This window comes from Chionomys nivalis, chromosome 1 (assembly GCF_950005125.1).
Source record: "Chionomys nivalis chromosome 1, mChiNiv1.1, whole genome shotgun sequence".
NCBI classification, from domain to species: domain Eukaryota; kingdom Metazoa; phylum Chordata; class Mammalia; order Rodentia; family Cricetidae; genus Chionomys; species Chionomys nivalis.
The window spans coordinates 29,108,494-29,135,851 of record NC_080086.1 but is presented as its reverse complement, the minus strand read 5'-3'; the positions used below and the strand labels follow the sequence as shown (position 1 = coordinate 29,135,851).

The 27,358-nt window shown below is 49.6% G+C and overlaps 1 protein-coding gene across 1 annotated transcript; it reads right to left on the bottom strand.

Annotated features, from left to right (window-relative positions):
- Positions 1-29: 29 nt before the first annotated feature.
- Bid (BH3 interacting domain death agonist) lies at positions 30-27,080 on the bottom strand. Its single transcript, XM_057776983.1, has 6 exons — positions 26,982-27,080; positions 12,019-12,082; positions 10,396-10,609; positions 3,857-3,996; positions 2,073-2,285; positions 30-1,393 (listed from the first exon to the last, which is right to left on the bottom strand). Exons 2-6 carry the CDS (start codon positions 12,028-12,030, stop codon positions 1,382-1,384), a joined length of 591 nt encoding a protein of 196 aa, XP_057632966.1. The 5' UTR covers positions 12,031-12,082; positions 26,982-27,080; the 3' UTR covers positions 30-1,381.
- Between the last annotated feature and the right edge of the window lie 278 nt (positions 27,081-27,358).

Sequence of the window (27,358 nt, the reverse complement as noted above, 5' to 3'; positions counted from 1 at the left end):
CACGATCCTGCCATTCAAAACCACACCTGAGTTTCCAGTAGGCACAGCCAGTGAAGTCACTGTGACCCCAAACACCTGTGTTTATGCTGGGTCCTGAAGGTCATTGGGAATGCTGTGACCTCTGATACACTAGATCACCTAGGAGATGTTGCTAAGCATCATCCTTTAGAGAAGAAAGCCTTTTATTTTGAAGAAACAAATTTCTATCACTCATATCAATTCACATACTTTTAGAACAGAATGGAAAATACTCTCTGAATTAACATCTCTCAATTATACCCACACAAGGATCATGTTACTAAAGAAAAATTCCACCAATTTCCATGATACACCAGGCCGTCATGGCTGCAATGAATTGAAGATTGGAACACTTAACAGGTAGTGGTGGCTCATGCCTGCAATTCCAGCATTAGGCAAGTTAGCAGGAGAATCACCCGTGTTTGAGGATACACAGTAAGACCTTATCTCTGAAATACAAAAGAGGGAACATTTGGCTTTGACACATGGAATCTTTCCAAAACGTTGGCCCGCTGAGTATGAATGGCAATTTTGCTTTACAACCAAGAATGTCTATCAGATGTGACTGGAAATTACCTCTGCGAACTTGACTAAGATGGTGGCCACTGCACAGTGGGAGGTGATAGGCTACTGTTTGGATTACTGGCTGCTGTTTTAGATCTCTCCTGTTATTTCCGGTTGACTCTGGTATTTCATTTTCTTGTGTAAATGTGTTTCCTAGCAAACCTGATTGTAGTGACTGAGTTTGTATGCACAACTCAGTTTGTTCCCACTGGGATTGAAATCTTTAGAAAAACAGTACCTTGAAACAGCTAAACCCTTGCATATGGGTGGGACGGGGAGGGGTAGTTTGAGAACAGAGTCATAGACTCAAATCTCATTGCCATTCAGCTTTTACAAAGGAAGGCTGTGGCCGTCTGTGCACTGGGTGGAGTTCTCACTCCGGGGCCAGGGCACCCCTGCTAGCACTGTCCTGAAACAGAAGCCCATCTGCAGGGCGAAGCCAGCGACCCAGGCTGGCCTCTCATGAACAGTAACTTCACAGTATAAGTAAGTCTTTCTGCCTTACAACCTGCTTTTAAGTTTAATTTTCAAGTGGGAACCCATACAGCTGAAACATGGAGTGGATGCAGGAGCTGGCACAAGCCCTTCAGATACGCATGCTGGCATCTTCATTAGACTAGCTCAATGGAGAAACTGAGTCACCAGCCCAAATACTGTCCTGAGAATAGGGAAGCAGCTATTATCTGGGACCTGTCTTCACTCCAGCGTGTGTTTCCACGGCCAAGTTTCCTCTGGAGTCAGCTTCACTGGTTCGCCACCATGGGTGTCAGCCAGCCACGCTTCTGCAGGCAGGCAACCCTCAGTCCATCTCCTAAGGAGAGAGCAGCAGTCAGTCTCAGTCAGGACTCGGTGCCCTAGAACACGAGCACCAGACTCTGGCTGTGTGTGGCTCAGCAAACCGCTGGCCTTGCAGCAGAGACCTGGGCTCCATCCCCGGCACCACTGACCACATGTGGTGGTGCACTGTAGTCCCAGCATTCAGGAAGCTGAGGTAGCAAGAGTACCTTGTATTCTGGGTCATCTTCGGATAGAGGTGGATTCTGCCCCCCCCCAATAAATAAACAACCTCCTTCCTTCAGCTTCACTGAGACCCTACCTCAAAAAGATAGGTAGAGCAAGACAAAAGGAGACACCTGATAACGACCTCTGGCTTCAACAGGCACCCACACACAAGCTCACGCTCATGCGCACACCACATACATACTTAAGCTCAAGTTTGTGACAATAAAGAGCAGCCCAAGGGAACTGGAGCCCTTGGCATCTCTCTCACTCCGTCTCCCCACCGTGTTTGCGTCCCGCCAGTAGTGTGAACCAGCTTTTGCCTCTCATCCCAACAGTCAGTCTGCAGTGTGTGTGGGGGGGGGCGAGAGGGACTTCAGCAGGGGCTCTGGCTCTGCTGGATTCCCAACAGTCAAGAGAAGAGGGTGAGCAAGCAAGGAGGGACCACGGGACTCCACGAAAAGCCAGGGGCTGGTGTCATTGGTCCTTACATTTCTAAGCAAGTTCCTCACATAGGTGAATAAATTCTGGTTAATAAAGGTCACTGTCGTGCGGAAGACATCATGGAGTAAGGATGGTGCATGATTGGCCACATTTCTGGCCAATAGCAAGGTCATTATCAGCATGGCCTTTTCATTCTCCATGTCTCTAGGGAAAGCCGTCTTCATCTCATCCAGGGCTCTGGCCAGGCAGTTCCGTCTGTCCTGCACATGAAAGAAGACAGTTGACAGATGTTCTTCCCTCAGAGCGAACAGACCAGGCAACGGGAGACAAGCCTTTCAGAGGGCAGCACTGGTGAAACAGCTAAGAGCACGGGGCAGAGGGAAGTCAGTCCCCACAGCCGTGGAGGGCGGCGTGCGGCAGGCACTCACCCCGCATGTGCACACGACAGGGGCGTTCCCTGCAGTCAGTTCTTACAGAACTGCTCATCTTACTGCTGTGCCGGCTTTAGGGGCTACCTGCTGTCTTTCCTTCAAGTGGGAAAGGCAGACAACAGACCACGAGACCTGAAGAGATGCTCACAGGTAAAGGAGCATATACTGCTCTTCTAGAGGCCCAGTTCAGTTCCCAGCACCCATATGCAACGGCTCATGCTGGCCTGCAACTCCAGCTCAAGGACCGATACCTCTGTGCACACCTGCAAGCGTGTGCGCGTACTCACAAGGCTCACACAAGCGTGTGTGTGTACTCACATACAAGACTCATGCAAGGCCGGGCGGTGGTGGCGCACGCCTTTAATCCCAGCACTCGGGAGGCAGAGACAGGCGGATCTCTGTGAGTTCGAGACCAGCCTGGTCTACAAGAGCTAGTTCCAGGACAGACTCCAAAACCACAGAGAAACCCTGTCTCAAAAAAACCAAAAAAAAAAAAAAAGACTCATGCAAGTGTGTGCACGTATTCACACACAAGGCTCATGCAGACACAGAATTAACTTCCATTTTTTTTAAAAGGTGGCCGGGAGGTGGTGGCACACATCTTTAACCCCAGCACGCGGGAGACAGAGGCAGTTCAAAGAGGCCAGCCTGGTCTACAGAGTGAGTTCCAGGATAGCCAGGTCTACTACACACACACCATGTCTTCAAAAAACAAAACAAAACCAAAAAAGCAGCGTGGGGCAGAGATCTTCAGGTTCTGTGGCTCACATTCAAAGTCTACCCTTGGAGTCCCAAGGCTGTTCACAGATGTGTCTACGCTGGGTGACAGCCGCCGGAGAGAGGGCAGTGGAGGGAGTGCCATCACAAAGACAGGCTGCCTAGAGGCACAACAAACACAGGCGGCGAGGGCACCCATGATTTCAGCTGGAACAGAAGCTCCCTCCTCCATCCCTTCCAGAGGCGGGTATTTCAGTCCCGGGGTTTGGTATTCTCTCTCTTCTTTGGGAAGGACAGTGCCGAGGAACCAGCTTTGGGTCCTTCACAGTACTGAGCAAGAGTAAAAATCTTGTCCATTTCTGTGTGCTAATCAGAACCACAGAGCCAAGCAGAGGAGCAGGCTGCACTGTCACCCTGGGGAAAACGACATCAAGGTCTCCACTGGCGTCTTCATCTGACTCTCCAAACCGAAGACCGAGTAGGGACCGGGCACCTTGACCCTCTTTCTGGAGGCTTCCCCCCTAAGTTCTGGACGGATGGGCTTCTAAATCTAAACTGATCCTTAGAGACCATGCAGGTGGCAGTCAGGAGCAGGACTCACTTCCTGAGAGATTTGGCTCTGCACAGGTGTCCTGCACTCCCCAGTGCCCTAGAAGAGCTGGGGCCCAGGCTCACATACGTACCTCCTCTGACAGGCCGGCGTTCATGAACTGCTCTGCCAGCTGCCTCACCAGTGTGGGCTGGATTCTGTGGTCCATCTCATCGCCGACCTGGGCAAGACGTCGGGCAATGTTCTGGATGGCTGACTCCTGACTTTCAGAGTCTGAACATTCAGGCAGCAAACACAAACAAGACTCAGTAATGGTCCTGTCAACAGCTTCATGCCACTTGCTACCTCCACATGTGCCCTAGTGGAGACCAGAGATGAGCCTGGGACCAGCCTGGCACTAGGGAAGGGGCTCTGTAGTTAGTGGTGTCTGAGCCCTGACTCTGCTGCACGCTGCCCAGAAACCAAGCATCCTCCAGACCCCCTCACAGAGCAGGAGTGTCGTTTCCCAGTCCTCTCATGTAAAGGCCCACACACTGTCAACTGGGACTGTCCTGCCCTGCGTCCTCTGAAGCTGTCCCTTCTGCAGCTTCCCGATGCTGCCCTGCCTCTCCACTGCCCAGTCCTATTGTGCGGTCTCTGCCCGGGCTGCTCCCTTTTTCACTATGTACTTTTTATAGTTTTGTCGTCTGACACAACTGCTTATATATAAGCTTCTGAAAAACTACAATTCTGTTCAGATTAATTTATTTGTGCATGAGGGTTTTGCCCGCATGTATGTCTGTGTACCACCTATATGCCTGGTATCCATGGAGGTTAGACGAGTGATGTGGGATGCCCCTCTGGATGCTGTGAATATGTTTTATTACCATTGGTTAATAAAGAAGCTGTTTCGGCCAAGGGCTTAGCAGAGTAAAGCCAGGCGGGAAATCCGAACAGAGGTGAATAGGGAAAATAGGCGGAGTCAGATAGACGCCACATAGCTGCTGAAGGAGACAGACACTAGAACCTTACCAGCAGGCCATAGCCTCGTGGTGATACACTGATTAATAGAAACAGGTTAATTTAAGACATAAGAGTTAGTAAGAAGCCTGAGCTAATAGGCCAAACAGTGTTGTAATTAATATAGTTTCTGCATGAGTCTCAGTGGCCAGGAAATGAACAAGCGGTCTCTGTTTACAGATGAGGGCACTGGATTCCCTGGCTCTAGAGTTGTGAGACACCATGTGCAGGAAGGAACTGAACCTGGGTCCTCTGCAAGAGGAACAAGTGCTTTATTTGATTTAGTTTTTAGATTTATTTATTATGCATACAGTGTTCTGCCTGCATGATGGTGGAAGAGGGCACCAGATCTCATTACAGATGGTTGTGAGCCACCATGTGGTTTCTGGGAATTGAACTTAGGACCCTTGAAAGAGTAACCAGTGCTCTTAATCACAAGTCACCTCTCCAGGTCCTGAAAAGGTAATTTTAAAATCTTTTGGTTTACTGTCTGACACCCAACACTAAGAACAATGTGTGAGTGGCGTATGGTTGGTGCCCAGTAAGCAATTTCGTGAGTGAATGAATATATGACAAACTTGTATGTAGCTCTTAAAAAGTACTCAGTAAATATCACTGTAGTTTTGTTTGAACCCCACTGGCTTCTTATTTATCCTGACAGGGACATGCTCCCTCTCAGCCAGCTGCCCAACTGACACAATGCAGGCTCACCCTGTACCTCAGAACCAGGAACTGGCTACAGTAGCTGGGTCCTAAGGAGACTCACTCTAAGGAACTGGCCAGAGGCCCAAGGCACTGAACGTTGGGAGTGAGGGAAAGACGGCTCCCATTGGTCCAATGTGTCCTGTGTTCTTGCGGCTGCTCTCGCGGGGGAGACTCAGCCTCACAGACACACGAGGCAATCGCTCTAGCACTCAGCACACGCCTGGCCCTTGCTCAGCCGATGCCTGTCAAATGACCAGCAGACAGCTCTCCCACGGCCTTTCCAAATTAAGTCACATGTCACTACTTGGCATCCGGTTCCCTGTGATTTAATGTCACTACTCCTCCTGCTCACTCACTTGTGAAGCTCCTACTCTGCCTCTCTTCCAAGTCCAATCAGACTTCTCCAAAGCCTCGGTGAGACCAAGTGTTAGCCCCGGGGTCATTTTCGCTGACATCCTTTGGGCTTAGCCAGGCTTTGACGTCGGAAGGCGTGGGCTGAGCTAGAAAGAAGCAGGGGAAGGACTCACACAAGTTTCAGGCTGGCCAGGGTAACATAGTGAGACCCTGTCTCAAAAAATTAATGAAGGCAGGGGAGGGAGAGGCTAAAGCAGCTGCCAGTCTCCTCACAACCACCCAAGGGCAGCACAGCCTCTGTGCCTAAGACCAGGGAAGCTGGGCTTAGCAACAGGTACCAAGTACAGCGTGAGAGGTTGGCTATCTTTTGTTTGCTTGACTGCTTGCTTGCCAGTGACAAACCCAGAGCCTTCAAAAGGTTAGGCATTCTCTACCTCTGACTTACATCTCCAGCCCCTGGCCTGCAGGGTGGGAAAGCCCCAGTCTAGGGCTTGGAGGTCCTGGGAGGCCTACAGAGCAGTGATTCCAACGAGGATTAAAAATCAACTGAGGGTCAGTGAGTTGGCTCAGGGGCACTTGCTGCCAAGCCTGACAACCTGAGTTTGAACCGCGGGACACACATGGTGGAAGAAATGAGTCAACTCTGACTCTACCCGTATGCTAGGGCACGTGCACACCCCTACACCCAGACAGACACGAATTAAAAACAAAACAAAACAACAACAACAACAACAAAAAAAACCCCAAATCACCCAGCAGTCTCCAGTCCAGGGCTCAGGTCAGGGAAAGACAAAGTCTAGATGTGGCCCGAGGGTTACGGGTTCAGCAGGGGGCGAAAGCTCGGCTCAGTCCTGCTCCTGAAGCCCGGGCAGTTTGATCTGAGGCTGCTTAGTCTGCTGTGCCTCGGTTTCCTTATCCGGAAATGAGGGCCAGAATACCTCAGTGCTCCGGTCTTTAAGGTCATCTATCACATATGTTAAGGTTTCAAAAAGGAGGCAAAAATGGCCATAGAGGCAGGAGTTTTCGCCGGACTGAGAGTTCAGCTAGCTCACGCAAGGTCTTGTGCGGCTGTGTTAGGGTCGCTTGGAGGCCGGGACCAGACTAGTGATGTCCCAGACCTCCCAGATCTGAATGGCAGGAGGAATGACTTTGAAATTCCACAAACTGAAACTAGTGGCACCTCTGGGTTACAAAATCTCCACCACCTTCCAGTCTTTGGCTGTACTGTAACTGCTAGGGACCTATAGTAAAAAAAAACAGGTCCCATTGTTGATCAAGAGAAGAGACTCGGGTCCACACCTGAAGAGAACTAAGGACTCATCAGGAGAAACTTTCTAATTAGTCCCAAAACAGGGGGTAGTAAGTTGGACATGAGTGGGCGCAATCAAGCACAGATCACAAGACGAGTCACATGACATGCACACATACAAGAACCTGACAGTGCAGGGTTGGAGGCTGAGCCCCAAAGCCCCCTGTAACCTTTGTGGAGATCAGTAAAGCTTAGATGTGGGGTGAAGGGGTTAGAATCCAGGCACACCTTGGCCCTGCCCCTTGGGAACCTGGCACAATGCAGTCACCCCTCTGCGCATGGCAAGCCGTACCCTGACTGTACACAGGTACAAAGGTCCCCTTAAGAGACAAGTCCCGCTTGCAGGGAAGGGGGAGGGGTTACAATTCATGGGCAGGTGCCATCTTGGCTAAGGACAGGCCGGATATCTTAACTGCCATCTTTACTAAGGATAGCCATGTGACCAGTCACCCCTGGGCCACCCAGGGTGGGTGGCAACTGGGAGAGGGAGGAGCCACAGACTTATGCAGCTCTGCCTCAACTAAGTGGTGCCTGCAACAGCCTGCCCGACATCCCCTCCACCCCAGGAGAGCAGTGACATGACCTGTCGCCAGCTGCCTTTAGGCCTTGTCTGGTCTTATCTTTTACTTACATCTCTGTCCCTAATTTCCTGTTACAATGGCTGTGTGGTGTGTTTGTGTGATGGTACACCTTGACAGGGCCTGCTGAGGTGTTCATTTGACACAGGGACCCCACCTAGACACCTGCTGCCTGCTAACTCTCTTGCTCAGTATACATGTGACTTTTGACTTAACTTTACGTGAGTCGGGCAGTGGTGGTGTGTGCCTTTAATCCCAGCACTTGGGAGGCAGAGGCAGGCGAATCTCTGAGTCCCAGGCCAGCCTGATCTACAGAGCTAGTTCCAGACAGGCTCCAAAGCTACAGAGAAACCCTGTCTCAAAAAACCAAAATACTAAAACAAAACAAAACAAAAAAAACCTTTATGTGAGTATAAGCTAGCTTTAACTCTATGTTTGTATACATGTGTGTATTCTACTGCAAAATTTTTTTCTTTCTTTGTCCTTCACAAGTCTAAATCTGACCTGTTAAGTTAAAACCAATTACAGTTAAGCTGGAGGACTCTGGATAAAACATCATTCCACAACCTCTCAGCTTGGACCCAGCTCTCCAGGTAGATCCTATACTGTAGTCATAACTCAGATATACCCAACAGACAGCCCTCAATGTTCAGAGAACTTGGAAATATGGCATTTAAATGTTTAATTAAAAACAGAGAGACAGGTTGGCTCCTAGTACAACCCCCATTTCCTCCACCCCCGCCATTTTCTCCAAAGAAGACGGGTGGGCACAGAAGACCCTCCACCTGAAATTTGCTTCACGCGAGAAAGCATTAGCACTGAGCAAACCTGCCTTCACCTCAACTGCTGCAAAGACCTCTCTGCAGACCGTGGATGATGGGACACTGGAATTGACTGCCTCATTGCCAGGGCAAGGTAAGCAGGTCTTCCTACAAACTCCTAACCCACAGGACCTTCTGGAGCCTGGCAGGGCCGTGCTGCCAGCTCTAAGACGGATGATGCCCTGAAGCCCCTGCCCTCAACAACTATGGAGGACCCCAGGGAACGGCTGTCAGGTACCAACCAAATCTCTGTCATGTTTTTTTAAAGCATTAACTCAGGTAAAATTTTATCCTTCTCAAGAACTCTGATGCAGTTTGATGGCTGGTATGTTTGCCAGTTTAAAAGGGACAAACTCACAAAACAGATTTTAGGTGATGTCATAATGATGGTGAAAGAACAGGGGCTTTAAGGTTTATTTATAAAAAGACTTAAGAGCTTAAGAAGTGAGGATCTACGAGTGCTTCAGGGTCTAAGAAAGTGGTTTGTTTTGGTTTGGTGTTTTTGGTTTGGTTGTTTTGGTTTTTCAAGACAGGGTTTCTCTGTGTAACAGTCCTAGCTGTCCTGGAACTAGCTCTTGTAGACCAGGCTGTCCTTAAACTTAACAGAAATTTGTCTGCCTGTCTCTGCCTCCCGCGTGCTAGGATTAAAGGTGTGCACCACCACTGCCCAGCATAAGAAAGTGTTTTAAGGTGAACAAATGCAACTTATCAGATCTCTCTCTCATTGTGCTACTGGTCATAGTCTTAACATTAATCAACAAAGTTCTAATGAGCTATTACTACAGCTCTGACAGAGTACTAAACACCACACTATACCACTATCATCAGAGCCACAAGCTTAAGATTTTAAAATCCCTTTGGATGTTATCTAACTATAGACTTAAAAGGTGCTTCTCATTATGCAAAAAACACACCTGTCACCATCATTTCTGGCATAAATATATACCACTTATACAATGTAAATTTCAGTACAGATTATAAGCAGTGAAATGCTAACGTGTCTAAAACTTACGTTTTCAACTACTCAAAGAATTCTTGTAAGCTCCAGGGAGTCAACTTGGAGGATGCACCTTGAGCAGGTCAGATGCACCCCTCCTTCAGCTACTAGGCCTAAGTGTCCAAGCCTCCCCACCTTTCCCTGGTCCTGACACCCCTCCCTCAATTACCAGGCCTAAGTGTCCAAGCCTCCCCACCTTTCCCTGGTCCTGACACCCCTCCCTCAATTACCAGGCCTAAGTGTCCAAGCCTCCCCACCTTTCCCCGGTCCTGACATTCTTACTTTCAATCACCAGGACCTAAGGAAAAAATTTTTTTTTCCCTAAACTTAATCTTGTCCTCTGCTCTGCCAACATCTTGCCAGGTCTAAGAGGCACCAGAGAGTTCCATAGAGTCTGAACAGCAGCGAAACAACCAGCTACCCCAGGACGTGGCAACACCCCAGCTTTCTCAGGTTCCCCCCAGAGATAGTCGACATCCCCCAGGTCAGCAGGAAGCAGGCTTGACAACTTGATGCCCTCATTCCCTTAACCTGCCATGCCTAACTCCGCACCCTTTAATAAAAAAAGAAGGGAGGAATGTTAGAATAGAGGCACACCTTGGCCCTGCCCCTTGGGAACCTGGCACAGTGTGTCACACCTCACCCCTCTGCTCATGGCAAGCAGGTCCCTGACTGCATGCAGATGCAAAGGTCCCTTTAAGAGACAAGCCCTGCTTACTCCCACTCTCTTCCCACAGGCAAGCAGGCCTCTTCCTCTGTCTCTCTCTTCCCTCCCCTGTACCCTTTTCTCATCAACTCCACACTCAAGTTCTGTCTGCATGGTGTATTTGTCTCCCGTCTGTGGCCCTCACTCGCCAAGGTCCTAACTGGCACCATATTCATAACAGAAGGGAACAAGGCCGGGCCTACCTGGCTGTATTCTTCCATGGTAGAAGGAGCGGCTGACTCGGCTACCATCAGTCTGCAGCTCATCCTCAAAGTCTGCATCCAGGTAAACTTGCACGGGCAGTTCCTGACTTAGTGCCTCCAGTTCTTGATTGAAATTATACTTGGAGTTTTGGAGAAAGCCAAACACCAGCAGGTTTGTGATGTGCTCAGCTTCCAGGCCTGAGCCATTGCTGACCTAAGATGAAAAGGGAGTCAGGAAAGCTCATGGAAGCCGGGGTCAGGACACAAGTGGACCCGAGGCTCTAAGAACCAGTAACTCTGAGAATCCAAAAGCTCTAGCAGGAGGCCTATGGGCAGAGGCATATTCTGCCACACCCTCCAACTAGCGTCACCTGTAGACACCAAGGGGTTATCGAGCCCCTTCTACAGAACTCCTCCTGAAAAGACCCTTCGAGGGTAAGGCCTGTACTCGGGGAAGCCGGGCAAATGTCACCATTGCAGTTCCGACCGTGTTTACATACAGAGCTGAGCCTGACTGCACTGGCTCTGCTTCCAGCGGCAAGCACTTCTCCATCATCCCCTTCATGAGCCCAGGATGGTCCTGGCAGGCAGAGGATGCTCAATAAACTCTAGGGAGTGCTGACCCAGGTCAGACTCTGCCTTTGCCCTAGCCTGTTCCACTTCATGAGGATGTGTGCATAACCAGAGAACCCCAGAGCAGGCAGAGAGGGTCTCGCTCACAGGCTCTCTGCTCTTCACTGCAGCGTTACGGTGTCCAAAAGCAGCACTGGGGAGGAGCACTGAGAAGAGGAAGGTGCACTGGGGAGGAGCACTGGGAAGAGGAAGGAGCAGTGGGCAGCAGCACGGAGGGGGGAGGGGGGGAAGCACTGAGACAGCAATGCCTGTAACCATGAGGCCCTGCAGTACAAGAAAGCTTAGAAATGAAACTTGGGTCACTTAACATCCTTCAATTTGCATTTAATAGATATAGTAAATACTAACTTTATGTTATTTTACTATAAAATGCTGGAATAAAAAAATTCAAAAAGTCAGAAATATCTACAATAAAGTATTATTGTATTTTGGGGAGGTCAAATATCAAGAGAAATAGAAAATGTCAACATTTCACTATGGCCTCAACCTGCGGGCACCGGGCAAGCTACTTACTTCTGTGTCTCAGCCTCCCTACCCAAAAGTAAACAGGAAGTGATGACAGCAGGAAGACCTCACCTACCCTTGCCCCAGGGAAGGAGGGCCACAGCAGGGAGCCACTCTCTGGGGCCCTGAAGGACAGCAGGGCAGGACCACAGGAGACAAAAGCCCTGACTTGCAGACTGTGGCTGACTGGAAGGGGAGGCTCAGACACTTCTGCCCACAGCCAGCTCAGTCCCTGACTGGGCAAGTGGGAGCCCAGGTCTCTTCTGCTCACACAACTAGTCTGGGCTGTCCTTGCCATGTCTATCAGTCTGACAGGCATGCCACTCCATCCATTCCCCATCCCCCACCAAGCTGCTATGGGGGCCAATGGAGACCAATTCTGCTGGATATGCGGTGCATCTCAGAAGACCTGTCAAGGAAGGACCAGGCTGCATCCTTCACAGGGACATCCAGGAAGAACAAAAAGAAAAGATGCCAGAATCTAACCTGAGAGTCCATGGCACAATCTGTGCAGCTCCAACCACTGCTGACTCAGAGTCCGGGAAACAACCTGGAAGAGGACATACAGATGGTGTAGGTGGCTGTGCCCGAAGCAGTGCCCCTGTGGGGCCCCATCAGGTGGCAGGACGCTACCACACCTGCAGCTGAGGTCATGCCCACCCACCATCACTGGCTCTCAGCCTGGGCTCCTTTGTTTGCCCTCCACACAAAACCAGAGCAACAATCCAGTTAGTCAGGTCTGCAGTCTTCCGCCTTGCAGCCTCCGAGGGTGCTCTACTGGGCACCCCAGGCCAGTTCCCCAGAGTTCAGCTTTGCTGCCCACTCAGGAAGACTGATGAGGCCGACCAGCACGTCCCACACGAATTCCTATAGTGAGTTTCCCAACTCGTCACACACACCTGCAAGACTGCAGGGCATCGACATTACAGGGTCAGGGCCTCCCAACAACACCGACCCATTTCCTCTTTCCACCCACACGAAGAGGCAGAGCAGTGTGCATTCCAACTTAATGGGAAGAAAATATAGTTTGGAGGATTAGAGGATTACTTTTGAGCTGGCTAGACAGCTTGGCTGGTAAAATGTGCCTGCCACTCAAGCCTTCTGACCGAACCAAAGTCACTGAAGAACTGAATTTAAGAAGTATGTCCAGCTGGGCAGTGGTGGTGCACGCCTTTTATCCCAGCACTCGGGAGGCAGAGATAGGTGGATTCGAGTTCTGGGCCAACCTGATCTACAAAGCAAGTTCCTGGACAACCAGGGCTACACAGAGGAATCATGTCTCAAACACACACACACACACACCCCCCAAAAAAAAAACCAACACAACAAAGTTTCGGTAATAGCTGAACCTCTGTTTAAAATGTTAATAAAAGTTTTGTTGCACAAGTCTGTTCACGGTATACACTGTTCCTGAAAATGCACATGAGTTTGGCTGCTATGGAAAGCAGTGTGGAGGTTCCTCAAAAAACTAGAACCTGGAGCAGGCCAGAATCCGCTTGCCAGCAGCCAGCTGACCAGGTGCCTGCCTGGAATGATGTGAAAGGTGGGCGGAGGACGATTCCATGTGTCCCGCCCCCACCACATCCACACAACAATAAACGGAACAATTTATTTTAAGAAACCACCTTGTTTGACATTTCCCGTTACATCCAGCAGTATTAGACACAGGTGTGAAAGCATTTGGCAAGACCTTATGGTGGTCATGGCTGCCGTCACTGTCAGAGCGGAGGCCACTTCCTTCGGAAGCCACCAGCTGGAGGGCTGTGGGCAGGAGAGCTGTGTTTCTGGGCCAGATGTGTCACGAGTGAGACGAACAGACAACAGCTCACACGGGTCTGCTCAGCCACCACCTCACTTTCCTGGGACCCCAAGGGTTTCTCTTGTCCCACGGAAGCCAAATGTCCTGACGTAGCTGAGCACCCTGAACTTCACAAAAGCCCCCACTTCCACACGCCAGAAGTGCAGACACAGGCCACACGAGGCGGGAAGAAGGCCAGGTAATTCAGCGCAGTTACCACAGAGCAAGGTGTCCTTACGTCCCATGTGCCCCCTGCTAACGTTTATCTACACAGCTAACCGACAGAACTGTGATAAACACACGGAGAAAGTCACAGCCTACTGTAACCACCCACTCTCTCACCAAGTGTCCAAGGTGCCGTGGGCAACACAGCAGAGCACAGAACGCCACCAAGACACGAGCTAGAGAAGAAAAGCCACCAGACTTAGGGCTGATGAATGCCCAAGAAATAACCAGAAGAACGTAACGCGCTCCCATCTTTTTAAAATCCTTTTCTTTTCTATGCGTTGGTATTTTGTCACAGGTGTTGGGTCCCCTGGAAAAGCAGTCAGTGCTCTTAACCACTGAGTCATCTCTCCGGCCCCGAGTTCTCCATCTTTTTAAATGAACAAATGTTAAATATGTAACTCATCAATAGAAACAACAACACAGTGCCATATTAAAACTGCTCAAGGCGGGAGATGCAGCTGTTGGCAGGGTGGTTCCTCACGTGCACGAAGACCTGGGTTACCCGGTGTAATGGCACACACCTGCAACCCCAGCACTCAGGAAGTAGAGCAAGAGACAGCAGACGCTCAAGGTCAGGGCTGGAGAGATGGCTCAGCAGTTAAGAGTACTGACCACTCTTCCAGAGGACCCAGATTCAATTTCCAGCACTCACAAGGCAGTTCACAGCTGTCTCTAACTCCAAGATCTGACACCCTCACATGGGCACACATGTAGGCAAAACGCCAATGCACATAAATATTTAAAAAGAAGTTGTTCAAGGTCTTCCTCTGCTACACCGCAGCTGAACCAGGCTAGTAAATAAATAAATAAATAAAATAAATAAAAATTATTCAATAGGGCTGGAGAGATGGCTCAGTGGTTAAGAGCATTGCCTGCTCTTCCAAAGGTCCTGAGTTTAATTCCCAGCAACCACATAGTGGCTCACAACCATCTGTAATGGGGTCTGGTGCCCTCTTCTAGCCTGCAGGCAGACACACAGAATATTGTATACATAATAAATAAATAAATATTTTTAAAAAAATTATTCAAGAGTCAAAGAACAGCATGCACAGATGGTGGGAAATAGAAGAAGAAATTGGAGCCACCTGCAAGATTGCCAGTAGCTGGAAGGCAACGGCTGCATTCCCCTGCATTAATATCTATAGTCTACAGAGTTGCAGTAACATAAAGGGTATGACGGTTAAAATGCCCAACTATGGGTGTGTAGCGCAGAGAGTCAACAGTGCCAAGCATGCCTGAGGGCCTGGGCTTGACCCTTACAACCTGAAAACAAAGTATGTTTGAAGGGACTGACTGGAAACTGGAGAGATGATTTGGCGGTTAGGAGTGCTTCTTGCTCTTCCGAAGGACCCAAGTTTGGTTCCCAGAACCCATGTCAGGTGGTTCATAACCACCTTAACTCCAGCTCCAGGGGAATCTGATTCTAGCCTCCGTGGGCAATACACTCGTGTGCGCACACACAGAGACATACACACACACACGCATATACAAACACACACAGATATACACAGACAAATACGCACACATATACAGAGAGACACACACATATACAGACACACACGCACATACAAACACACACAGATACACACAAAAGGGGGCTTAAGAAATGGCTCAGTGTTAAGTACTCTGGCTGCCCCATCAGAAGACCTGGGTTCAGTTCCCAGAATTCATCTCTCCAGCCCTCCCTTCTTTTTCTTTTTACCAGACAAATAGCCAAATCTGAGGTTTTCTAGGGTTACCCAACATAGCTTCAGACGTAAAGATCTCGAAAGGGCTGAGAACAACGCTTGATGGTAGAACATCTGCCTACGTGAACAAGGCCCTCCCTGAGAATTCCATTCCCAGCAAGCAAAATATAAACAAGTAAATAAAGTTGTTTTTTCCCCTAAATCTAGGGTCTAATTTTAGAAGACAATAAACATCAAGTGTTGTCAGAAGCGTGAGGCTGCAGGACAGCAGATTAGAGCAGGACCTCAGGCCTCCACCCGAGAGCAGACTTGGTTATCCATTAATGACACAAACCTCAGCTGTTTCATAAGCAGTGAGCTTTGTTCTGTACCTCCCCTCCCCCCCGCCTCCCTCCTCACCCCCGACTAAAAAGTCAGTCAACACAGCAGCCAAAGTCACTCTGCTATCTGGAGTCACTGCGATCAGGCAGGGTACATGGCAGTAGAGAGGAGCCCTTGAGAGGCAGCCACGCCAGCAGCAGGCCAGGCTGGCACTGAACCGCTTCACAGTTCCTTCAGACACGGGCATTATAAACCACAACAATAAAGTTCATTTCCCAACTTCTGGACTCCACTTTCTTTTCAAATTCTGATGTAAACTTTAAAATCACTTTAAAAATGTATTATTGGTGTGTGTGCACTTCCTGCAAGAGCTCACAGGTGAGCATGGGGTGGCGTGTGTCGCAGCATGTGTGGAGGTCAGAGGTCAATTCTGCGGAGTCAGTAATCTCTTTATATTTCTATATAAGCTCAAAGGATCAAACTGCAGGTCACCAGCCTTGCCAGGCAAACGTTTTACCCACTGAGATGTCACTTTCAGGTCCAGGAAATCCCAGAGAGACCTTTTCCAAAGACCAGTGAGGCATAACTGACTCCATATGCCTGGTTCAGTGGTGTGGACTTACAGTCCCAGAGACTGGGGAGGCTGAGGCAGGAGGATCACTTGAGCTCCAAAGTTGGACCAGTATGGGGAACACAGCGGGGCAAAACATAAGAGACACCCTGAGAATCATCCCATTGAGTAAGAAAACACAGCGAATGATCAAAAGACATTGATGTGAGATGTCCTTCAGTGTAAGTGTTGCTTTTATTGGTTGATAAATAAAACTGTTTTGGCCAATGGCTTAGCAGAGTAAAGTCAGGAGAGAAATCCAAACAGAGATATAGAGAGAGCAGGCAGAGTCAAGGAGAGATGCCATGTAGCTGCAGAAGGAGAAGGATGCCAGTACCTACTGGTAAGCCACAGCCTCGTGGCAATACACAGATTAATAGAAACGGGTTAATTTAAGATATAAGAGTTAGCTAGGAATATGCCTTAGCCATTGGCCAAATAGAGTTTTAATTAATATAGTTTCTGTGTGATTATCTGGGTCTGGGAGGCAGGAACAAACAAGCAGTCTCTAATCACAAGACATTTTATACGTATGTATGTATGACATTATCAAAAAAATTTTTGAGGCATTAGCTAGCCTGGATCTGGCTAGCTAGACCAGTCTGGCCTCTAACTCAGAGATCTACTTGTCTCTGCCTCCTGAACTCTGGGATTAAAGGTGTGTACTACCATACCTGGCCATAAAGAAATAAAATAAAAATACATAAATTGTTTAAATATTTTTCAGGAGCCAAGTGTGGTGGCTCATACCTTTAATCCCAGTACTCGGGTGGCAAAGGCAGGTGGATATATGTGAGTTTGAGGCAGCCTGGTCTACAGAGTGAGTTCAGACCAGCCAAAGCAACACAGAGAGACCCCGTCTCAAACAACGAGCAGAAGTGGTTTTTTGTTTTGTTTTGTTGCTGTTTGTTTCAGGACAAAGTCACACAGTAAGACCGGTTTTAAAAAAGAAATAAATTAAGTTTCAGGGACTAGGGAGATGTCTCATTGGTTATGCCCTTGCCATACAAGTGAGAATCTGAGTCTGGATGCCCAGAATCTACCTAAAGCTGGTGGGTGTGGCGGCCTGCCTCCAGCGCCAGCCTCAGAAGGTGGAGAGGAGCTCGGGGTTCTCCTAAAGGCCTTTTTCACGACAGACACAGAGTGCAGCAGTAGCCTCAGCTTAGGTCACGAACACACACGGTGGCACAAACCATGACTGCAGCTACTCAAAAGGCTGAGGCAGGAGGATCACAAGTCCAAGGCTGACCTGGGCTACTTAATGAGACCTTGTCTTACAATATAAACCAAGGCTGCCTAGAATGCACAAGGCCCTGGGTTTAATCCCAGTACCACGGTTCACCGTAGGGGTGGGGAGGAAGGTGTGTTTTAGTTTACTTTCTACTGTAATAAACCACATGACAAAAAACAACTTGGGGAAAGTGCATATTACGGTTTACGACTCTCAGGTCACACCCATCAGAGAGAGGAGTCAGGGCAGGAACTCAAGGTTCCCACCTAGAAACAGGAGTTGATGCAGAGACCACGGGGAGTGCTGCTTACTGGTATGTTCGGCGGCTTTCTGAAACCACGCAGGACCATCTCCCCAGGAGTGGAACTGCCCACAGTAACCTGGGCATGCTCACGTCAATCACCAATCAAAGAAAAATGCCCCTTAGGCTTCCTTACAGGCCAATCTGAGGGAGGCTCTTCTCAGCTGGAGTTCTCTCCTTCTATGAGTCTAGCTTACGTCAAGTTTACAAAAAAATAAATAAATAAATAAATAGCCAGTGAAAGCGCACACACACACAAGGTGCAGGGAGGCAAGAGGGAGAGGGAGAGAGGCCCAAACGCACGGGTCCAGATAACAAATGCTGTTCTTCCCACTGGACACAAAACTGAGTTCCTTTGAGCTCAAGAGACTGAGGACGCAAGAGAAAACTGTCCTGCAACAGCTGCTCTCTCTCAACAGAACAGGTGTGTCACCAACTCATAACGATGAACAAATGCTAAGACCATGAAACTGAATCCTTGCTGTGCCAACAAGGGGACCACTTCAACTGCCCAAACCCCAAATGAACGGCAGGGGTGCCAGGCACACTGGTCAGCAAGCTCCATCCCTGCCTCTATCTCCTAGGCTCCAGGATGTCAGGCAGGTGCGCAGTGCCCAGCTCACTAGCTAATTTTCAAGCCTGGCTGCATGCTGGAATCTGCCGGGACACCCTTGGATGTACCAGTCTGACATGGCCTGACACATACACCATTACCCATGAATCCACTAAAGAAGCTACCAGAACTAATTCTCTAGGAAAGCAAAGCAGCAGAGAAGAAAGCACCCACAGGGCTGTTTTTCTATACACCACTGATAACCCAAAAGAAAATGAAATGACTGCTATGACACCAAGAGATAGAAAATACTGAGACCTGGACCTGTGGCTCTGCAGCAGAACACACGTCTACCACGAGCCTGAGCCCAATCCCAGTGCTGCGGAAAATTAATACATACACACAAAACATTTAAAATACTTAGGAATAAATGTAACACAAGTGTCAGGCCTGGACACTAAAGGAAAACTACAAACGTTGTTGAGAAGAAAAAAAAGAAAGGCCAGCCCCTGTCATGGGTGCAAAGACACCATGCTGTAAGATTACGGTGCCCCCTATGACTGGCACATTCGGGGCAGCTCCTTTAGAAACTCTGGCTGGTTTTTCTACAGACAGTGACAAGCAATTCCTAAATTCATAAGAGAAGGCAGAGGACATTTTCAAAAATAGCCAATCTTGAAAAGTAGACTTTTACTTCCTGATTTCAGAACTCACTATGACACTAGAGAGTCATAGCGGTGTGGGCCTGGTTAAAGAGAAAGAGAACAGTGAGCAACCCCAAGACCATCCATCCATCCATGGCAGCGGAGTCACCACCAGGGGAAAGAGTGGTGTTTTAATCAACAACCCCGGGACAACCAACTATCCACTAGCAAAGGCATGACCTGGGTTTGATTCCCAGCACCCACATGGTGGCTCACAACTGTCTTCAATACCAGTTTCTGGGGATCTGACTCCTTCTGGTCTCCACAGGCACCAGGCACCCATGTGATACACAGGCATGCATGTATGGGAAATACACACATAAAATAAATTTTAAAACATAGATGATAGAGGTCTTTCCCATTAGACATACATTGGCCATAGATATACCATCTAGTATCAGGGTACTGTGGTAGCATTAGCAAGCACAGGACACATGGGGTCAGGGCATCACCGGAGGATCTACTTCTGCAGACAAACCCAGGGCACTCTGACAGAGTTGGTATGAGTCACCTAAGAGGAACTGAGCCCAACTGTCAGTGAGCAGACACGGACAAGTGATGCCACAAACAAGACTGCAGCTGCTCCTCCCATCATGAGTGGCTCGATCAGGCTTCTGATATCCAGACACTCCCTAGGCAGTCTGTCTCAGTGAACGCCAAGTTCAGAAGAACTGAAGTGACTCAGGGTTGAAGCTACCCAGAAAGTTTCACTAAATGATAACAGATTATTTTATTTTTATTTTGTGTGTATGGTGTTTTGCCTGCATATATCTCTCTGCACATGTGCACAAGTGTCCAGTACTCATGAAAGCCAGAGAGAAGCCCTGTCAGATTCCCTGGAACTGGAGATATGGAGGGCGGTGAGTGACCATGTGGATGCCAGGAATTACACCCAAGTCCTTCCGAAAGAACAGCAGTGCTCTTAACCACTGGACGTCATCTCTCCAACCCAAATAACAGGTTTTTGTTTCTTTAAAGATGGTCTCACTATGTAGCTCTGGCTGTCCTCAAACTTATTTGTAGAACAGGCTGGCCTCCAATAGAGATCTGCCTCCTGAGTGCTGGGATTGTGCACTACCACACCTGGCTTCAAATAAATTTCTTAAAGGAAAAGAAAAAAAAAAAAAAGATAGGCCTGGGTGTAAGAGCTAACCTCTAACACCTTAAAGAGAACACAGGGGACTGGAGAGGTGGCTCAGTAGTTAGAAGTGCTGGTTACTCTTCCAGAGGACCTGGGTTTAATTCACAGTATCCTCACGGTGGCTCACAACTGTAACTCCGGTCTCTGGAATCCAATGCCCCTTTCTGGACTCTGAGGTCAGAGGACACACAGATGGTATACAGATATATACATGCAGTCAAAACACCCACACACATAATCTTTAAAATAAAATTAAAAAACTAAGAAGAGAACATGAGAGGAAATCTCAATTCCCTTGTACTAGGCAATATCTTAGACACAACGCAGAGGCAAGAAACAAAAGAGAAATTCTTATAAATTAATCTTCAAAATTGGAACCTTTTATAATTCAAAGATACTACTAGGAAGATAAAATCTGTAAGACGATAAAGTGTAACCTCAACACTCAGGAAGCTAAAACAGGAGGATTGCCTCAAGTTTGAGAACAGCTTGATTTGCACAGTGGTTTCAAAGTGAACTTAGGGAGAAAATTTTTTACAAAGCATTTGACAAGGGACAGGGAGCAAGAATCCGGAAGTGTCCGGTGAGACTACTGCGCAGCGCTAAAGGCCTGAGTACCAAGCCTGTAGAGCTGAACTAATCCTCAGGACACACACAGTGGAAAGATTTCAGCGAGCTCTCATCTGATCGCCATAGGCACGCTGTGGTATGGCCCCAACAACACAAATATGTTTAACAAAAAATCACGGGCCTGAGAGATGGCTCAACTATTCGAAGCACTAACTGTTCTTCCAGAGGACCTGGGTTTGATTCCAGAGCCCACACGGCAGCTCACAGTGGTCTGTTAACTCCAGTTCCAGGGTATCTGACAACCTCTTCTGGCCTCCATGGGCACCAGGCGTGAAGTGGTGCAAGCAGAACACCAACGGACATAGGCTGGAGCCACAGAGCTCACCTTGTCTTGCCTAGCATGGACCTCGGTTGGCCTGGAATTGACAGGCAGGCAAGAATGATCTTAACTTCTGATCCTCCCACCTCCGCTGCCCAAGTGCTGGGATTACAGATGTGTACCACCTGGTTTTATGCTGTGCTGGGGATTGAACTAAATACTCTGCCAGTTGTACGATAACTTCAGTCCCTTATTTGGGCTTTTTGAGACAAGTTTAGGCTTGCTTTGGGACTTGTTCTCAGCCTCCTGCCTTGATTTCCCACATGCTGGCATCACAGATAGGAGCCATCACACCAACAAAACAATGGTTTTAAGAACAAGAGTGGCCAGGCGGTGGTGGGGCACGTCTTTAATCCCAGCACTCGGGAGGCAGAGGCAGGCGGATCTCAGTTCCAGGGGATCTGACACCGTCATACAGACATACAAGCAGGCAAAGTCCAATGTACATTAAATAAACATTTAAAAAAGGGGGTGTAGCTCAGTGGTAGAACCACTGATTAGCAGGCAGAAGATGCACTTAACCACTAGCATGGTCACACACACACACACACACACACACACACACATACACCAAGTACATATAACTGAAGGGTCGTATGAGAGGGGCCTGTGTACCAAGTGACTGTCTGATCACTTGTGGCTCCACGAGGCCCTTAGAAGCTGCCATCCTGGATGCTTGAAGCCTCTGAGACAAGTTCCTTGCTTTCCCTCCCTGACCAGGACCTGGGTTCAGAGGCTACTCTGCAGTGTCTGCCCTCCACCCCCAGGCTTTACTCCTTTTTGTTGTTGTTGTTGGGCTCAGTCATGATAGGAAGGGTGGGGGTACCTAGCCCAGCAGAGAATACAAAGAAAAGATAACTGGACGCTTACCCCACAGTCAAGGGCCGGAGCTGGCAGTGGGCCTGCACGGGGCAATAATAGCAGCTTCCTGTCTCCCGCACCCTAGAAGAAGGCAACCTTTCCTCACTTGTTGTGGGGACAACAGCCGACCTCCACCAGGGAGAACGGGATGGACATCAGGGACGACGCCAGCACAATCTCCTTGCCAACTGAGATGTGCTCCTGGAGGACATGCTCCTGCACAGTCAGCCCAGTAAGGACTTTGCAGTGAAGTCTCCCTGCCATCTAGAAGATAGGCAAGGAAGAACAAGGCCGGTCTTGGCCAGAAACTTGCCCAGCCCTGTCTGGAACTCAAGGAAAGATAGGTCTATGGTTTAAGAGAGGATGGCAGCATGCCAGACTGAGGAGACATGGTGGGCTCTGGAGGTCTCTTCCAGACACTGTCACCTAGCCCCGACCCACCTTTCTAAGATCGGTAAGGGAAAAGCCTGTTGGAAAGTCCCCACAGAAGCCCAGGCAAAGGTTTTCTATGTCCTCACTTAGAGCAGGGCTGCTTTGTCCCCATGAGGTGCGCACACCCCTTGGAAGGCTAGGACACATAAGGTGTGCTAAGGTAACAGAGGGTACTTAGGTGTGCTAAATGCCTCTTTAACCTGCGATCTTTTTCATGCTATGATAGGCTTACTGGGAACAGCCCTGTTACAGAAGCATGTATGTATGAACTAGATCAAACATAGATAGGACATAGGACCATTACTGATGACTCAGGTAAGGCCAGCAGTCAATGCTCCTGATCAGACGAACTGGACTCTCCCCACATTATCCCAGGATCAGCCAGCACCCGCCTGGGCTTCAGCTCTATCTCACTGCCTCTAAAGAAAGGTTTGAAACATGTGTGGTAACGCATGCCCGTAATCCCAGCACTGGGGGAGATCACGAGGTCGAGATGATCTTCAGCCACACAGTGAGTGGAAAACCAAAATGGGATACAGGAGACTTTGTCTCAGAAAAGAAAAACAAAACAAAGAAGGTTCACTTCTGAAGGAGATAACCCTAGCCTAAGGCAGTCCAGACCTGCCTAAGTCATTGTGGTGGCCATCTTGGGTGGGAATAGACTCACTAGGCCAGGAGATCTCTCCAGGTCAGAGAAAACAAGCAGGAAGTTTTGCAAAAGGGCATCTACTTAACAGTGAGCTGGGTGTGCACCGAGACACACAGTTGTCAACCTCCCTACGTTTGGCTGCTTCACTTCTACAAAGCCCAGTCCTGGGACAGGGCTGACGCCAGAGCCCTCCCTCTACACCCTTCCAGGGGTAATGCCAAAACATTGCCTCTTCCTAAGGCTGGTCTAGGAGCCAGATGCGAAACACTCCTCAGCACTAACTAACCCGTTTGCATTACTGAGGTAGAAGGGTAATTTAAAGCAAACCAGGGCTGGGAAAGGCTCGGTCAGTACACTGCATGCCTACATAAGCTTAAGGGTCTGAGTCTGGGTCACCAGGACCATGCAAAAGCCAGGTGTAATGGTAATCTGAGTGCCGGGGAGGCAGAGACCTGAATATCCATCCCTACAGCTCATTGACTAGATGGTGAGCAGCAAACTGGTGAGTTCCAGGTTAAGTGAGGGGTCCTGTCACACACACACACAAAAGGCAGCGAACAACTGAGGAAAACACTCGACACCAATCTACACACACACACACACACACACACACACACACACACACACACACACAGGAACATATGTGCACTCACCTGATATGACCCATAATGAATATATACATATACCACACACACACATACATCAAATACATTTCCTTTTTTTCTGTTTGATTTTGGCTGTTTTTTATTTTCTTTCTTGCTTTTTTTCTTCTTTATGGCTGGCAATGTCCATGAGGTCAAGCACCCATAAAGCCAGCTAAGAACTCATTCAGACAGCTACTACTGCCCTTTTGTCTGAAATAGTCCTGTTTGGACCAACGAAATCACAAAGAGCAGAGTAAGAGAATAAGAAACACTGAACTGTGGGTATAGAAATTGTGGACATCTGCCAGGATGGCTCTTGGGGAAAGACCCACCATAAAGGTTCCTGGCACTAAAGCTTCAGCTTCTCCATTGTATCAGTAGCTGCCCTGCCTCCCTCCAGCTGCTAGGAGCGAAGAGGAGTCCACAGGAAAGGAAGGTGCCTGTCTGCCTCGGTGGCAGAGTGCACAACCAGCACTTACCAGGGCCTGGGTTTGTCCCTAGTCCTGAAAAACAAACGAGTCTACGGCCATTCTCTCTGTCCCTACCCCTCGAGGGCTATCAGGCCCCTTGGATGCACCTCCCTTGGGAAGTGGAGCATGGTCTGGGAGAGCATGTGGCACAGCTAGAACTGAGAGTTCCGAATCTGACTTTGAGACCCTGGGCGAGTTAACTAGCGTCTATCTGCCCAGCTGACCTATCTGGAGAAGGAGGTAACAATCTAGTCTCTAATCACCAGAATATGAAATGAGCTAATGGATAGAAGAGGTGCACACTACAGTCCCAAGACCTAGGAGGCTGAGGCAGGAAAAGTCTTTTTGGTTTGCTTGTTTGTTTTCCAAACAGGGTTTCTCTGTATAGTTCTAGCTGGAGCGCAGAGATCCACCTGCCTCTGCCTCCTGAGTGCTGGGATTAAAGGCATACGCCACCACTGCCCAGCAAGGAAATACTCTTGAGTAGGAGTTGGATATTAGTCTTGGCAGCCTACTGCCTTAAAAAAAATAATAATAAATTTGTAGCCGGGTGCTGGTGGGCTTTCCTTTAATCCCAACACGTGGGAAGCAAAGGCAGGCAGATCTCTGTGAGTTCAAGCTCTAGGATCAGTCAAAGCTACACAGAGAAAACCTGTCTCGATAAACAAACAAAGCTACACAGAGAAAACCTGTCTCGATAAACAAACAAAGCTACACAGAGAAAACCTGTCTCGATAAACAAACAAAGCTACACAGAGAAAACCTGTCTCGATAAACAAACAAAGCTACACAGAGAAAACCTGTCTCGAAAAACAAACAAAGCTACACAGAGAAAACCTGTCTCGAAAAACAAACAAAAAAGTGAAGAAAACCAAAGTGCTCCCCATGAGCTTATGATCGCTGCCACCCTGCAGCTTCAATTTAATTGTCTTCTTCAGACAATGGGCAAGGATACAGGTGGCTTCCGAGGCTGCCCAGCCAGGCAGAGCGGCCAGAACCAGAAACACTAGCTACCCTCCATGGCCACAGCCTGGCAAATGGTGGCCAGAGATGCAGCCACAGAACAAATGTCCACTGACCACAGACCCACATCAGGAGTTTCTTACAGTTTCAAGCTCACATCCAGGGAACCACCAGATCCGTGGCATCCCTCATGAGAATGGCTGTGTGGCCTTGAACACAGCCTAGAGGTAGGTCCCCAATCCTCAACCTCTCACTGGAGAGGCAAGGGGCAGCTGGAATAGCATGCACTGCCCTTCAAAAGGTCTAAAAGGCTGTGTCATCAAGCCTCCCTTCCTTCCGGAGTAGTCCAGGCACTCAGCGTTGTTGAGCCCTAGGGTAGGCTATTCTTACTTGCAAATAAGAGGAACCAAGTGACCTCAAGCTGTGACTATCGCCTCTCCTCCCCTAGCGTAACTGCACCAATTGGCCCCTTTTCAAGTACACCCTCAACTCATCCTTCAGAACAGAGTGCATGCCACATCCTGGCGGCTCTCTGCATTGGCCATCACCAAAACCAGTACCCAACACAACACACTACAGTAGCCAGGAGATAGCACCTTGCTCCTCAGGAACCTGCACCCAGTGGGTGGGAATGCCTGCTAACCCCAGCTGTGACAAGCCAACCCCACTGCCATTCCATTTCCAGGTAAGAGGGCCAGCAGAGGCGAGGATACACACAAGTCTTCCTACCTACAAAACTTCCCAAGATCTCAGCCCACTAAGGGGTTGACGCCTCTGGAATGTTGCCCCAGCACCAGACCGGACTCCCCTGAGGGAACACTCAAAGCTGAGGGCCATGGTTTGTCCAGGACAGCGCTGCCCAAGGCTCAGGGGAGAGCTTAGGGCTTTGAACTGTCATGGCTGGGTGGGGATGGAATGTGGAAAATCCACGTCATTCTTGAAGTTCCCCCCAACTCTCTTCCACAGTTAGGTCACCCTGGATCTGACCTCATGGAAGTCTTCCAAGAAGGGCACGCAAGCCTGGCCTGGCACCAGGCAGTAGCCTGGGAAAGTAGGGGAGGCCTGGGCTGGGTTCTCAGCCTGTTCATTGCTCACCTACGGTTTATCGGAAGAGGGTCAATCGACTATGAGTGGCCTTACAGTCCGACCTCGCTCTACTCACACCAGCTCCATCCTGGCCCGCCCCTGGTGCACACTCATTTGTTGAGGATATAAATGAATGAATGAATCCTTGTGGGCCCCGCCACTTGGTGGCTGAAGGCAGCTTATTTCTTCTAAATTCCTACGATTATTTGGCCAACCACTCGAACAAACTTTAAAAACACCAGCAGCCATTCTCTGCCCATATTCTAAAACCATTTCGGGTTCTGGAGATGCTGCAGGGGGCAGCCACTTTCCCAGTTTAGGCGCGAGTGTGAGCTATGGGCTCAGTGGCATCCACAGGTGTAAACGAAGGTGCCCTTTGCTGGAGTCCAAGGTCTGTGTCAGGGATGGGGTTCTTCCGAGTCTGTCACGGGGCCCATTGGTGGTTTGTAGCCGTCCGTTGTTCATCTTTGCGGGTGGCCACGGGAGAGCTCACGCCTAGCCGAGCGCAGCGGGGCCTTGAGCCCGTCTTCCGCGCGCAGCGCGCACCTGCAGGGTGCGGCACGACCCGGGGTCCCGGATGCACCAGGAGGCCTGCCCGCCAGCAGACCAGGACCGAGCGCGCGCCCCAAGCCCTCCCGTGCCTGACCCGCAGCTCCGCGGTGGCACCGGGCGGCCGGCGCACCCACCCCGCCTCCACCAAGGCGCAGGCGCCCCGCCACCGCAAAGTATCGAACCGACACCACACTGAGCTTGGCGCGGACCCTCGGAGGGGAACGCAGGGCCAGGGCGAGCCCGGGGGGGGTGGGGTGGGCGGACTCACCACGCACACGCCGCGGGAACCGACCGCGTACAGGCTGAAGCAGAACTGACAGACTCTCTGGCGCGCCCAGCACACCGCCTTCCCTTTCTCGTGCCCGTGGGTGGCGGTCTAGCTCCGCCCCTGAAGCCCCGCCCCCCGGATGCTCCGCCCTTCTCCCGGACGCTTCGGCGGAAATCAGAGGGTTCAACCCCTCGCTGCGGGGGGCTAGGAAGGGAGGTTCACCCAGAGCCTGCGCGCTCCCTAGTCACCAAAGCCTGGGCCCCTGCCTTCATGAGGATGGGTGTCATACCTGATCCCGGCCTTTCGCACACGGCAGTCATAGGAAAAATGCTATTGTGTTAGTCCCCTACATAACATGGTTATCACACTCAGACTAG

What these genes read in the sequence shown, in the direction of transcription:
- Bid (XM_057776983.1), bottom strand. An exon ending in CCATGGAAGAATACAGCCAG is followed by an intron (nt 3,997 to 10,395) that starts GTAGGCCCGGCC and finishes CTGAATGTTCAG; the next exon opens with ACTCTGAAAGTCAGGAGTCA. An exon ending in ACGCCGGCCTGTCAGAGGAG is followed by an intron (nt 2,286 to 3,856) that starts GTACGTATGTGA and finishes TTTCATGTGCAG; the next exon opens with GACAGACGGAACTGCCTGGC.